This window comes from Apodemus sylvaticus, chromosome 7 (assembly GCF_947179515.1).
Source record: "Apodemus sylvaticus chromosome 7, mApoSyl1.1, whole genome shotgun sequence".
NCBI classification, from domain to species: Eukaryota; Metazoa; Chordata; class Mammalia; order Rodentia; family Muridae; genus Apodemus; species Apodemus sylvaticus.
In genome coordinates this window covers 5,292,334-5,308,047 of record NC_067478.1, presented here as the reverse complement: position 1 = coordinate 5,308,047, position 15,714 = coordinate 5,292,334, and the positions used below count along the sequence as shown (strand labels likewise).

At 47.7% G+C, this 15,714-nt stretch overlaps 1 protein-coding gene across 2 annotated transcripts in view; it reads left to right on the top strand.

The window, feature by feature from the left end:
• Itga9 (integrin subunit alpha 9) overlaps positions 1–15,714 on the top strand; it is a 292,483-nt gene that overhangs the window by 225,131 nt on the left and 51,638 nt on the right. For both annotated transcript variants that reach the window (XM_052187013.1, XM_052187014.1), the window contains exons 21-23: positions 5,537–5,626; positions 7,933–8,041; positions 14,858–14,965. In XM_052187013.1, the coding sequence (XP_052042973.1) occupies positions 5,537–5,626; positions 7,933–8,041; positions 14,858–14,965 (307 nt within the window). The remainder of the gene's footprint in view (positions 1–5,536; positions 5,627–7,932; positions 8,042–14,857; positions 14,966–15,714) is intronic.

Below are 15,714 nucleotides of genomic sequence, written 5' to 3'. Positions count from 1 at the left end.
AAAAAAGGCCTTCAACAGACTTTTTTCCCCAAAAAAATGAAACTCATTATGGGATGGGGAAACAGCATGCCTTGGGTGTCCCTGGGATGTAGAGGATTTGGAAACAGCTGCTCAGTGATAAATCCTCAAGGCACTGGGTAGGATCAGATCTCTGAGGAGGCTCATTAGGTTCTGCTCACTACTGTGACCAAATAAGAAAGCTCAAGAGAGGAGAGATTTGTGTTGGCTCACGGATGAAGGGGATACAGTCTGTCAGGGCTGGAAATCATGGGAGGAGGCTGCTTGGGCAGCAGGCAGATGCTCGCTCACAGCCTAGTGGTCCAGTGATCAGAGAGCTGGGAATGAAGACAGATGCCCGCCCAGTGGTAGTACCCTCACAGACAGGCCCAGAGGTGTCTTCTGGGTGATCATAAGTCTACTCAAGCTTAGATCAAATCCCATTAGGACCATTATCCCTGGTCACCGCTTCTAACCAAGCCTAGGAGGCCTGAGGATCAGCTTGTCACAGGGGAGTCTACAACTGATGTGAGGCGGGCTTGATGAGGTAACACTCTAGTTCAAAGTCACATAATTAACTGATCGGTTCCTGGTTGGCCATGTTTTCCAAATCAGACAGATGTTCTCTGAGGTTCGTCAGGCTAGGTCGTCTGATTCTTGGGGATACATGTTTAATCATTTAGCAGAGTAGGTAAAGCCACCTACGGAGTGGGGACTTGGTGAAGCTAGTTGCCAGAGGCACTCAAATAGTGTACCTAGAAAATAGAACTGTCCCAGACGCCAGGTGGACAGACAGGGGATGGAAAGGGGTGGGGCTGGGGTAGTAACTTCTCCCCTTCGGAATGTGTAGAGCTACAAGTGCCTGAGCTAGCTGTGGGTCTATGAGCCACCTCCTTGAGCCACAACCTAGACTTGAACTGAAGCAGCATCAAGGTATCACATGGCGAGCCATACCAATGCACCAATGAAGGAAGCACATTAGGTCAGCATGTGCAGACAGACAGATTTGACGAAGTTCAGGCAGGTGTGTCTGGGCACTTAAAACAGTGTATTCATTTGTATGTGTAGTTATAGGGCTGGAGAAATGGCTCAGCAGTTACCAGAGTGTGCTACTCTTGCTGAGAATCTGAGCTAAGTTCCCAGCACCCAGGCTGGTCAACGTACAACTGTCTGTAGGTCAGGCTTCTGAGGATCTGACAACCTCTTATGGCTTACATTCATACATATACACATGCACTCACACACATACTCACACATACATACACATACTCATACACATATGCATTCAGACACACACACATACACGCACATATACATACACACATTCGCACATAGTCACACATACACACACACACACTCAAACACACACATACACACATTTACACATACACGCACATACACATACACTCATACACATGCACACTCTCAAACACAATACATACACATACTCTCACACACATACACACACATTTTAAGATAACTTTCTGCATAGATGTTCTTTTCTTGACTGTCTGAAAACAAGGTGTAGAAACCATGTCCCTTGACCCACAAATGCTCCCTGTGAATTCCCCAAGAACAAAGCCACAGGTGACCGTCAAACTCGGGAATTCAGGTCTCAGTGTTATCTTCCCAGCCATGATTCCCAAGACCGAGTTGTTTTCTCTTTGCCTTATTTTCAAAGTCACATGATCGGCACTGTGATCAAATAAAAAGAGGCAGGTTCCATTTCTGCAGCTAGAAGGCAAGAGAGATTCTCGGGGGAAGGTAGTGGGGTGTCTCCATGCTGAAGCAGGAAGCACGTCAGTGAGGGCCCATAGTGCCCTGCTGTGTCATAGACATGGTGTGAGCAGTACGTGGGCATCCCTCAGAAAATCTGAACCCCATTCTGACAACTGTGAGGAGTTGCTTCAAGTTTTTGAAGAGTTCAACAGCCCCAGGTTCAGCTGGGCAGTGGTGGCGCACACCTTTAATCCCAGCACTAGGGAGGCAGAAGCAGGTGGATTTCTGAGTTTGAGGCCAGCCTGGTCTACAGACTGAGTTCCAGGACAGCCAGGGCTATACAGAGAAACCCTGTCTTGGAAAATAAAATAAAATAAAAAATATATATACATACATACATACATATATACATATATATAAACCAACAGCCCCAGTTTCATCTCTGTGGCTGTGATGAAGTACCCTGACAGAGCAATTTAGGGGAGAAAGGGACATATTTGGTCGATGACTCCAGGTTACAATTCATTGTAGCCTAGAAGTCACATTTGCAGTGCTTTGAAGCATTAGTCCCATATAGTCAAGAGCAGAGAGGAAGGAAGGTATCCACGTTCACTTGCTACACTGTGTTCATCTGGATTTCTCCACTCTTATGCAGTTCAAAACCTCTTGCCTACAGAAAGTTGATGCCCACAGAAGACTGAGTCTTCACACACTACTTTAAGACACCCCCTACCCCCTACCACCCACAGACACACTCACAGGCCAAGGCAGTGTAGACAGACTATCCCTTACTGAGACCTTTCCAGGTGGTTCTAGGTTGTCTCATGTCTAAACTTAAAGCTCACAGGCACACTGACACAATGTAACAGCTCAACACAGCACTAGATTGCTGCATTGGATACAGGAAGGCAGATGCCCACTGAAACTCGAGTCCCACTGCTGTTTCATAGAACTGCAGAAAACAAAGCATTGCTGGAAGACAGACTCAGCAATGTGCTGTCTGTCCTTCAACACCTAGCCCGGGCAACGGTCATAAAAAGGAACAGGATATAGAAAGGATTTCCTTGTCAAAAGAAAATGACACAACGTGTCACTAGCCCCACTCCCAGGGAGAACAGAGAGAGCAGGGGTCAGAAACACAGTGGAGAAAGCTTCCTTTCCCTCTTACAATGACATGCCCACTAGCTAGTGCTCTGCGGGTCACAGTGGAAACACCTGGGCGCTGTGTAATCTGCTGATGCCTCATGCAACCACACCCACTCCGGGGATTTGGATCTAGTTGGTCTGGAGTACAAACTGAACATTGAAGTTTGGGGAAAGACTCAACGATTCTAATTAATGTATAAGGTCCGCTATCTGTGTAGTCCTGAATTCTCCTGACCATGTCCCTGCTCAGTAGACACCTGTTAGGCACCTGCCTTTTACCACTTATGGTGCTAAATGTAGATTATATTTGAATGCCCACTACTTACTAAAGTTAAAAAAAAAAAAACAAAACCTCACAAGCATTAGTATAAGAATTTCCAGCTAATTCCTTAGATCATAAATGTTAAGGAGTGTGTATAACCTTTTAAACACACTGGATTGTTCCACATACTTGCTTCTCTTGTAGATTTTGTGGAAATCTGGTCTGCCCAACCCACAGAGCCCTCCTACCACTTGACTCCTGGCTACACCAGGCAGATCCTTAAAGCTCCTTATCTCAAGTCTGACAATTAAACAATCAGTCATTCCTCTCTTCCATCGCCACCCTTTGAAGGGCTCTTGCCTACTTAGAGCTTTCAGGGAACATCAAACCGAGACTAAACAGATTCTCCCAACCCCTCATCTCCACCATCGGCAGCCCGGCCTGGCAGTGCACTTGGAGAAGTCCCAGCACATCAGAGCTTGAGAGATGGCCGGAAGTTGTTTGATGTTTGGTCTCTATCTCAGCTCTCAACTCGGCTCATTCCGGAGCCGTTACCTGATGACAGATCAAACCGTTCTTGGGTGCAAGCTGCCAGCAGCCCCAAGTGGCTGGACAGATGACAGGGCAAGAGATGACTCCTCCATCAAGAGTGAGCTACTCAGGCCTGGAAGGATCTGCATGCTGGGAGGGTGGGGACCAGAATTGGACCAACTGCACTGACAGGGAAGTCACCTCTGCACTGGCCCTGGCACTGATTCCAAAGCTCAGATGACTCCCTCGGAAAGGCAGGGTAAGGAATCTAGTCATGTGGGTACCTGTTCCCACTGTCATGTGCTGTGGCCACCTGTGAGGGACTGATGTCATCTCTCGGGCAGAAGACAGATGTGGATACAGGGGCAGTGGCAGAGGCCCTGCATGGTCAGAGTTGTGGAGCACCATTGTCTCAGAACAATGGGAGAGAGGAGAGGAGAGCTATTTTAGTACTGTTGCCAGTCAACGTTTGCTGGTAGAAGAGGAAGAAAACATCAGGCTAAGGGAAGGACAGCAGAGCAGCTGAGGTTAGCAGATGTTTCGGAGCTATGTCTAGGGGCGTGGATAAGACAAGCCCTATCCCAACCTCAGAGGGTCTGGGACCTCTCAGTTCCATCCAGAGGGCCAGCTTCACTTTCAGCTCAGATCCCCTGTTCATTCCCTGTGACAGAGCCAACCTCAAGTACTGCATTGCTTTAACAAATCATACCCACAAGCCACGTCTCCTCCCAAGGCAGCCGTAAGCATCCCAGTCCTGGCTGAGGGTTAAAGAACTAATGAATCAAAGTGAATAGGGCCCTGACTTGGAATGCCATTGAGCTGTCTAGAAGGTCGGCTCCTTCTGGCTTGTAGTGGGGCTGCAAGACATCTGAGTTGTTCCTGTAGGTCCAGAGTGGTGATCCCTCTGCCCCTGGACTCATGGTGAGATGGCCACAAACCTCCTTCTGGAAACCATGTCCTAACTTTGATGGTCACTGTTCGTGCTGACAAGTTTTGATGGTCAACTTGTCACCTGAGAAAGGAGCCTCAGCTGAGGGATTCCCTTCATTAGAGTAGCCTATGGGCTTGTCTTTGTTGATTGTGGGCACAGCCTTCCCTGGGCAGGGCTTCCTGAACCATGTGAGACAGGAAAAAGCTATATGAGAGTGAGCAGGTAACGTGGGTGCGTTCATGCCTCTGCTCTTCACTGCAGAGGGGATGCGAGGGGAGGCGTTAAGTTCCTGCCTTGATTCCCTCAGTGACGGGCTGTGACCTGTGAGCCAGATAAACCCCTTCCTCCCTGAGCTGTTTGAGGTGTCTCACCCTGGCACTAGAAATGTAACGAGAACACTATTTAGGAAGCAGACAGTTCAAGAGACCCCCACCTGCAACAGGGCATTCCCCTGTTGCCCATCACCACACAGCCATCAGGGAGAGTTAAATCATGGCTCCCGCCCTACCCCACTCCTGGTTGGGGCTTTCTCTGGTGGAAGCCTACTGGCCTGTGTGACAGGGAGGTGCAGAGAATCTGTGTCCCCTCTCTTCCACCACAGCAGTTCTCAGGGCTCTGTATGCCCTCAGGTGGGACATCCAAGATACATGCCCTGCTTCCTGAAGTCCTCCCCAGTGAGCCTGAGTCCCAGCTGCCTCCAGCTCGCACCTTCCTGCTGGGTAGCAAGCCTCCTGCGGCTTCTCCCCTTCCCTGGTCTCTTTATTACCTGTTGGTGTGTCCTGGGGTCACCTCCCATAAGTACTCCTTACCCCACCTCCTTGTGTACATGCTGAGTGGGGACAGACTGGGTGAGTGTGAAGAATTGATGTGCACCACGGGGCACGGAAACCAACTGCTACGTGGGGTCTCCCTGACCACTGCCCCATCCTCCTCCTTCTCTCCCCTCACAGTGGCAACATGGAGCGCTCTGAAGCCCTGCATGACAACACTCTCACACTGACAGTGCCACTGGTGCATGAAGTGGACACGTCCATCACCGGGTAAGTGTCCAGAACACAGGATGCCTTGCAATGGAAGGCTATGCCACTCCTAATTCGCATGCGTCACAGCCAAGAGCAAGTGGCCTTGCCACCTCCCTGCCTGCCGGCCTGAGAAAGCAGGAAGAGTCTGTCCTCGGTGGCCCATATCCACCTCCCAGCTGCTTTTCCCTTCTGTCAGTCCCAGCTTCCCAGACACATAGCTAGTAGCTTAGGGAGCGTGCTGGTGAGTTCTCTGAACATCCTGTGCATCTCCATAGGCACCTAGTCCCAGCCCCCCCACACACACATGAACTATCATGCAAGCTGTATGTAGTATAGTGGCAGGTACTGTGGTTACAGGAGTAAAATCCCAGGTAAAAGCTGCAGGGCTGGAGATCGCAGTGTTCCTCAGACCCTCCCTCACAGGAAGGCTGCCCTTCCGTTCAGCTCCATAGTTCCTGCTTTTCATATTTCTGTTACGACCTTGAGCGCAGCCAGGAGGGGCTCTGCCTCCCGTCTGGGTTGGTCTGGAATGGACACAGCGCTGTCACAACAGCAATAGCAACCCATCCAGGTGAGGTGTACAGCCAGCCAGCCCGTGCCACTTGTTTTGTTAGGACGCAAAGCTATTGGCTGTGTCCGCAGGGGCACGAAGCAACCCGAGTTAGTTTTCAGCCGGAGCTCAGGAAACTGAGAGTTTGGTCTCTGTCTCCAGCCTCAGCAAACAGATTATTCGGATCTCTGACAGCAGCGAGGCTGTGGGGGCAGGGCGGGGAGGGCATCACACAGTTGGATTAGATCAAATGGGAACCAGGAATTCTTAACCCAAAGGCAAGCTGAACTCTCCGAAAGTTCAGTTCCTTGTGTCTCAGTTTTCAAGTGCTCTAGATCTACGCCTTGGTCTGCAAGGGAAATGTTGCTCCTAGAGGGAGGGGCTGCCCCTGCAGCAGCTAGACTCTGCTGGGAGCCAGCAAAGTGAGCCTCCTGCATTCCTCTTTGGCACTTCATAGCATGGCTCTGAGACACGAGGCACTGGTGGGATGTATCTGCAGAAGGGCACACATTGCCTGTGTTCACAGCTCTGTTTTCAGCCCTGTGCTTGCTTTATCCATCCTGTCCAAGGGATAGAACAAAACGCCCAGAGCCAGGCCTGGCCCTTAGGAGTGAAGTAGAAACACCTCACACACACACACACACACACACACACACACACACACACACACACGTGATCATGTTGTCAAGGCCTTGGGAGACCTTGGTGTGAGGTGCTAACTGTTCCCCGTGAAACCATCAGTTAAATGAGTGTGTGTGCCTCTGATCTTTCCAGGGATGGAAATGGGGCGAGTTTAAATTTATTGTCCATAAAATGCCCGTTTCTTTTTAGTTTTCAGTACATTTATTATGTGTGTTTATGTGCAGGCATGCTTGAGCGAGCACGGGGACCATGTTGTATGGAGGTCAGAGGCCAACTTAAGGGAGTCGGCTCTCTCCTTCCAGCCTGTGGGTGCCAGGGACTGAACTCGGGTCACCGGGCTTTGTGAAAGCATCCGTACCCCCTCAGACATCTTGCAAGCCCTTGAAATACCCAATTTCTAATAAGCATGGGAGCCTGACATATAAATATGCTTTAAAAATGGATTTGTTACGGTTCCGGTTGCCAAATACATAATTTACTTACATTTATTTCTCAAAAGCTTGTTATCAGCATAATCTACAGAAATGTCTTTCAAATGACAAGCAATATGTATGGTTTTATAATTAAGGGATTTTTTTTTTTTTTTTTTTTTTTTTGCTGTTTGGGGGGAGGAGTTGTTGGGTTTTTTTTTTTTAGATTTTTATTTTGTTTTCAATTTCTGTAGTTTTTGATTTTTAAAACATTGTTTTAGAAACATAATTGGGAAAATGGCTGGAGGGATGGCTCAGTCAGTAAAGTCCTTATGAAATAAAAGCATGAAGAACTGAGTTCTCATCCCCAGGACCCCTGTATGAAGCCAGGGTTGGCCGTGAGGATCTACAGATCCCTAGAACAGGCAGATCTGTAGGCCTCTTGTTCAATGACAGTCCCTGCTTCAGAAACTAAGGTGAAGAGAAGAAAGACCTGATGTTGACCTCTGACCTCTGACCTCTGCACCTAAGTGTTCCCACATGAGAACCAACAGATACCTATGTACAAAGAAATATAATCTCAGTATGCAGTGTTTAGTAGCTTATTAGTATGACCTAAGGTAAGAAGACATGGGCAGCTGCGTCTGCTCGCAGGAGAGAGACCAGCAGTGACCTGGGCCTGGTCTCAGGTAGGATGACCGATTCACGCTTTCCTCTTTCAGAATTGTGTCCCCAACCTCCTTCGTGTACGGCGAGTCTGTGGATGTCGCCAACTTCATTCAGCTGGACGACCAAGAGTGTCATTTCCAACCAGTCAACATCACCCTCCAGGTACCCGCCTGGGCTGTGACCGCATGAGAGGCACAACTTTGTTTTCAGAGGGAACCGTTCTGGTCTGTTTTTCTGGAATGGGGGTGGGGGACAGAGATATTGAGGTGTTAACCACACACCTGCAGACCTCAGTTGTCAGAATTTAGAGCAGCCACACCAAAGAGCAGTGCTTCACGACCTTCCTAACACTGAGACCCTTTAATACAGTTCCTTGTGTTGTGGTGACCCCAACCATATGTTGCTACTTCATAACTGTGATTTTGCTACTGTTGTGAGTCATAATGTAAATATCTGATATGCAGGACATCTGATATTCAACTCCGTGGGGGTTGGGACCCACAGGTTGAGAAGCATTGCCAAATAACAAGCGCTTTATCAGGAAGGCTTATGCTGGCCATGATCCCCGTTAGCTTAAGGGCTTTAGGAGATCCTCCAGGGCATTGCCACATAAATTGCCTCCAGGATTTTCATGCTGACTCCACTAAAGTTTTCTCCCCCTGGGGACCTGCCTTTCAGAAGTGCCATTTTCTGAGAGTAAAGCCCTGTGAGCCCATTGAGTAGCTTGGAAAGCCTGCTGGCTCCTCACTGGCCTGGGGCTGACTCAGCTTGGCTTCTTCAGCCTCAGCTCCACAGGGCTGCTGGGTGTGTGGTCTGCAGACATCCGGGAGACCATGCTTCCTTCTCTTAGAGGTTGCAGAACTTTCTCTGAAACATCCATGAAGTAGCTATTTGAGGCCTGGGGGCTACACTGTGGCAGCTGTTGGGCTGCGGGGCTGAGGAGAAGGTAGCTACAGAGGGAGATCCTGGTCTTTAGCTATGTGCCTTACTTTGCAAGCATCTCTTATGGGCCGTGGAATGTTACTCTTTCGGTTTTCTACCCCAGAAATGTAACGATGTAACTTTCTCAGTTTGCTGGATAAGAAAGAGTAAGCACCGGGCCAGCTTGGGTCTGGAAGGCCTAGTTTGTCAGCCTTTACTTTTAAGACATGGATTCTAAGGTCTGCATTTCAAAAACGGAGTATGTGGACATGAAGTCAGAAGGGCCCCGGCATTGACTGGTCTGTGTCCTTTAAGGGGCAAGTCCAGAGAAATGTGGCCCCATGGGAAAGGATGTGCAGGGTGCTCCCAGAACTGGGGGAAGCAAGCCTGGGCCAGGACTGGCAAACCCAAGAAGAAATAATCCCTGTTTAGTGAAGAGTGCATCTCACAGTCCTGGGCTCTCCCTCCCAAAGCGTTCCCCTGCCTGCCCATCCTCCACTATGGAGACAGTGGTCTCCCTGTGTGATGTTCACTGTGGGAACCAAATAACAATGATCTTCCTTGCCTGAGTTTCCTCCTATGTGGACATAAGGGATGACAGATACTGATGTGGCAAGAGTGCAGGGGATGAGGCTGAAGCTGATATGGTGAGGGTGCAGGGGATGAGGCTGAAGCTGATATGGTGAGGGTGCAGGGGATGAGGCTGAAGCTGATATGGTGAGGGTGCAGGAAATGAGGCTGAAGCTGATATGGTGAGGGTGCAGGGGATGAGGCTGAAGCTGATATGGTGAGGGTGCAGGGAATGAGGCTGAAGCTGATATGGTGAGGGTGCAGGGGATGAGGCTGAAGCTGATGTGGCAAGGGTGGAGAGGATGTGGCTAAAGCATTTTGAGACTCACAGGAGATGATCTTCCTCCATTCAGAGTGTCCTCTGGCCAGAAGAGCTCTGAACCCATGATGGCTAACACATGTCTTCAGCTTAGAGAGGATGGGTTCTTGACTTGCTAAGCCCAGCTGTCACACCCACCCTTGATTTACAGAGGAGACTAGGAAAGAGTTCAGTGAGTCTGTGGGCTGACAGCTGTGCTCACGCCTCTGGGTTTCAGGCACCTCTCGGGCCCGCTCGTTGTTTCGCTTTGGGTCTCTCAGTTGGATAGGAAACAAACCAGGTAGATTTATTTTGTTTTTATGATTTATACCTTTCTTCTTTCGAAATACAAGATGCAGACGAGAGAATTATTTAGACAGGTTCAAATGACCCAGACAATGTCATAAAAAAAATGAGGGGGCAAGAGGAATGCTTGCTATATAAAATACCAGATTTATAACAGATACTAAATATTAGTGCCTTCCCAGAGGATAGACGGAAAACAGATGGATGGATGGGTGGATGGGTGGATAGATGATAGGTGGATAGATGGATGGATGGACAATAAATAGATGGATAGATTGATGGAGGGATGGTTGAGAGAATGCAGGTTATTCTTCCTGTTGGTTTTCTAAGATATTTTTAAAGGGAACTTAAAGTTCGGTGTCTAAGAACATAGCTTATTTCACAGGTGACCTGAAGCAAAGAACCCAGCTGTCAGTGTCCCTGGGAAATTCGTGGTTGGCATCATCCTTAGATAAAACACAGAACCTGAGGGAACTTCGGCCATCAGTTCAAGTTTGAGGCAGTAGGCTGGGTCTGAGAGCTGCTAGTGTGCTGCAGATTAGGAGATCCCCTATATATACACACACACACACTCACACACACTCACTCACACTCACACACACACTCATACACTCTTTCTTTCTCTCTCTCTCTCTCACACACACACACTCACACACACTCACATTCACACACTCACACACACTCTCTCTCTCTCACACACACACTCACACTCACACACACTCACACTCACACACACACACACACACTCACACACACACTCTCTCTCTCTCTCTCTCTCTCACACACACACACACACACACACACACACACACGTTAGCAAAGGCTAACCTTATCTACTGACTCACTTTTCCAGTGAGTTATCCACCTGGAAGTAGATCCACAGTTATCCACCTGGAAGGTCACAGAAACTGATTGTGACCAGGAGCAAGGCTGAGTGGGAGAGGAAAGGACTATGGAAGAACCTCTTGAGTGTTTCCTTGATCAGCACCGCCATTCCTGAAACAGAAACAAGACTTCCCCAAGCAGAGGTCCTTCTGTGGCTTCTGTTAGTAGGTCTGCTATTCAGTAAGATACATCTGAGCCAAAAGACTCCATCGCGGATGGGAAGAGACAGAACTTCTAGTCTAGGTTGGCTTTCTATGCCAGCCTTGTGAGCGGTTTTCCCAATGGAGACACAGAAGGTTGTTGACTGCTAATAGTAATTGGTTTGATTTGGATTCATTTGGTTTGATTTTTTTCTCATCAGGAGTCAAAATGCTCCCCCACGTGGAGAATTATAGGGAACTATATTACAAATACCATGCACCTGCCTTCCAACAGATGCAGATGTTAGGATGGCAGATGGCAAGTGCTGTTACTTCAGATTGTTGGGTTTGTTTTTGTAGCTCACTCTGTAGCCCTGTCTAGCCTAGAACTCGCAGACATCCATCTGCCTTGGCCCCAGGAGCGTTGGGGTTAATGTCATATGACACACCTGGATGCTTTATTGTTTCTCTGAGAGATAGTCTCACTGTGTGGCCCAAGTTAGCTGCTCAGAACCAGCACTGTCCTACCTGTGCCTCCTAAGTTCTAGGAAGATAATGTGAAAGGTGAATCTGATCTTACAAGCTGCCTCTAAGAAGTAAGAGCAGACAGCAGGAACCATTTTCCTGTGTCTATCTATCCATGCCTTCCATGGGATTCCCAGTCATGGGATTTGCAGGTGGGGCCTCTGCAATTCTGAACTCTTGAGTTTTTCTTGAAATGAGTTGTTTTCAGTGGTGGCTAGATACTATCTATTTCCTTTTCTTGTCTGAGGGCCGTTGTTGTAAATGTTGTCCTTTGGGAATCAAGAGTTGGCAACAATCTCTCTTCCAGTCTTAAGCCCCAGGCTGCCAGGCAGGGTTCGCTCCCTTCTCTCTCCCAGGAATCCCATTCTGATCATCTTTTAACTGACAAATTAAAATTGCAGCTTAGCATGGTAGAGCATGCCTGTAGTCCTAGCCGTTGGGAGTCAGGCAAAAGGATCAGGAATCCATGGGGAGCTTGGCCCATAGAGTGAGTTCCAAGGCGGCCTGAGTGCTCAGAGAGATCCTTTCTCAAAACAGAGCTAAAGGAAACAAAACCATAAGCTTCATTCATCCTTTTTCATTAAGGAAAAAAAAAACTTTAATGACACACCTCTTAAACTTTGTTTAAAGTATGCAGTTCAGTTTAGACTGTTTGTAGGATTTAGAATTCTATCACCTCAAAATAAAGAATTCATAGTTCTCAGTTACTGGTTATATAGACATATCTTGAAAACAGTTGAAATTGGTACAGGATTGGCTCCAGACTCCTTCAAAGCAAACAGCCCAACAAAGCAAGTCATACCATTTTTTTTAAGCTATATGTATACTGCATGGTAACACTTAAGTGTGTAACAAAGTATCTAGAAAAACAAGAAACATGCTTTAATTAAGTGGACCTTATTGGTCAGCTGAGCATTGTTTTAACATTGTTTTGGGGAGAAGGTGTTGCCCCAGCGAGGATGCATGCTGACTGGCCTGGCTGTTAGCTGTGAGGGCAGCAGAATCTCTGCTCCAAAGTTCTGAAAATAACAGGGACAGTTAGCTACGTCAGTTGACTCTTGTACTCATGAAGAGTTCTTCAGAGGATAGGATGTTCCTTGACATTCTACCTATAGAAGAAACACTTACAAAATAGGAGTCTGTCTTCAGGTATCTTCCAGGGCCTTGTCAGTCAAGTTCAGGACATGTTCTAAACCCCCCAGGGTCATTTAAACAGCTTCACTGCACCTTAGCCAGGAGTACATTCCATCTCAAGAAAACACCTTTAATGCATAAGAGTCTACTCCCTGTCCATTAAAGTTTTGTTTTAAGATGGCAAAAGTTTGTTCTCATCTTCAGGCTTCATTTCCAGACTGTCCTGCCAACCCCATCAACTATGTAGTGACCTCCTGCCTGGAGGTCTCAGACTCTGCAAAGTCATCCACAAGAGTTGGCATCAACTCCATTCAGACCCCCATCACACTGGTGTCTGTCTTGCCACCATTGATCATAACTGTTCTCAATGACAAACCCTTTCTTGGTTTTCAGTGTACTTCCCCTGGACTTGTGATGGTTAGCTTAATCTAGGCACAGTCATAGAATAAGCTGGAAACTGAGTCTTGGTGAGTGATTATCTACATTAGGTTGGCCATTGGATATGTCTGTAGGGAATTATCTTCATTTTAAGTGACTTGGAAAGACCTGCCCACTCTGGGCAACACCATTCCCTTGGCAAAGGGTCCTTGGTATGAGTAGAGAAAAGGAGCTATTAGTTTGCACGAATTGGTTAATTGCCCGCTGTTCTTGCCTATAGATGTGCTAATGACTAGCTGCTTCCAGATTCAGCATCTGTATCTTTTCTGAGACAATTGGCTTTAACTTGGAATGTGAACTAAAACAAACACTACCTCCCTTAATGTGTGTCTCTAAAGATGCATTATTGAAGCAACAGGGACAGGGACAAAGACTCATCAAAGGACTCAGGCTTTGGCAGCTATAGCCTTATGAAATATAATTCTGAAACAGTAAGACTTGAATGTCAAAATCAGTCCTCCATCCACGGGCTGCAGACAGTACTGTGCGCAAGCGTACAGACATTGTCTCCTGATGCATTCCATCGCGCATCCCTATCCACGCCTGCTTGCTCAGTTATCCATGTGTTCTTCAGAGCAGCACTTTTCATTTCGTTAGAGAATGTTTCCTCGCCATTCACGATTTCACTGAATGGTGCGAGAGACCTGCCCACCCAAGCTCTTAGGTACCCAGGTACAATGTAAGAGAGCAGTCACCTGGGAGGGAGTCTTCTCTTGGGGGATAGCTCACAATAGTGGGTAAAATCTTGGTTACTCTGTTATGGCACATGGGCTAGCCCAGTCTTGGTTACTCTGTTGCAGCACATGGGCTCCAGACCCACATGTGAATCATTATAATGAGCCCGCCTGAATAATCTAAAATATTTTATCCCACTCCAGGCAGCCAATAGTGTTCTGTCCCTGTAAGTTACCCATTTTCCAAATTCTTCCTCTTACTGTTTCTGCTCTGGGTTTGATTGGCAGTTTTTGCTCTGTCTCCTCACCCCTGTGGGTTTCCTTGTGGCTTCTCTCTTTCCTCCCTTGCTTGACTTTGAGATGAAGTAGAGAAGGAAAAGGGAGAGGGGGGTAGAGTTTTACCCTGATCTGATACACAGCTCAGGAACAGATATGTAGATGTCATCAAACTGTCATCAGAATGACCTAGAGAGCACATGTGATGGTCCTTTGTAGGAGTCACAAAAGTCTATTTTGGGACCAGCACCTCAGTCACTGAAGGCCATCATTACCCCAAACTGTGCAAAGAATAAGCTTGGACCAGGCTCCTGGGTCTCAGAGATGACCCTGGGTGCAGTGTATCCTGGGAGATGTAGATGTACTGCCCTACATCCATTCCAACTACTTCAGAAACACTGGCCGTCCCCTCACCACCCTCCTGCGTCTGAGCCCCCTAGAGTATTCTGATTTTATTCCTGAGTGCTGAGGACCCCTGAACTTCATTGTGATATCTTGAGTTCTTGCCAGCTATCAGCAATGAATAAATTTCTAGGTGTGTAAAATTAAATACAAGTTTTAGCAAGAAGAGGACAAGAAAATGCTCAGGTTTATTAGACCTCCATTATTTAGCATTTCATTTCAAAGTCAGATCCAAGTGGTTAGTTCTATTTCAATTAAAAGCATGTCTAGATAAAATAAAATCACATCCTAGAGCCACACCATTGCACTCTGTGTTACGGATGGCTCAGATACTCTTAAGGCATAGGACGGACCACGTGACTAAAGGTCTTGTGTGTCGCTGACACTTGCCATGTGCTTCACTCTGCAGGTCTACAACACGGGCCCCAGCACCCTTCCTGGATCATCTGTCAGCATCTCCTTCCCCAGTCGGCTGTCACCTGGTGGCGCAGAGATGTTCCAGGTCCAGGACATGGTGGTGAGTCCTCCGTTTGTGTCCTATATTGGTTTCAGCTTTGAGCTGCCTGTTTGAAAATTTGTATCCACTTACCCTGGAATCTTCTCAGGAGGCTCAGGAAGTCAAAGTGATTTCATGCTTAGGAGACATTCATTGCTATGATGAGGCCATTGGATGATGCCACAAGACCTTGGAGGAGATGAGGAGGGCATGGTTGTATATTCATCCCCCAGGGGGGCTTGTGGTACATCTAGAAACAACTGAAGACTATCTGCAGTTGTGTGTGTGTATGTGTGTGTGTGTGTGTGTGTGTGTGTGTGTGTGTGTGTGCATGCGTGCGTGCATTTCCTTGAGAAGGGCCTCAACATTTGTAAAAATTCACAAAAGAAACTGATGTCCAGGGATTAAAGATCAGTGAGGTAACAGACGTGCCTGAGGGGGCTGAAACCCAAGCTTACATGCAGAATATGAGGCTGCCTGGTCCCATGTCACCTGTAGCTGACTTTGTCCGAAGGGAAGCTTTATAAGCCACGTGAGGTCATTGCTACACACCTGCTTGAAAGTGTGCTCCTTAGCTCCAAGGATTTTCACCCATCGACTTTCATCCTTATCTTCCCAACTGCTGGAGGGCACAGGCCTCCCTTAGTTTACACTCCTTCCCTGGGGCTCAGCAAGACCACGGATCAAAATCCAGCCTGTGCTGATGACACCACCAGTGTCTCTCCAGCCCAGACCCCTTCTAGGAATTTCAGGATTTACCAACCAACTAC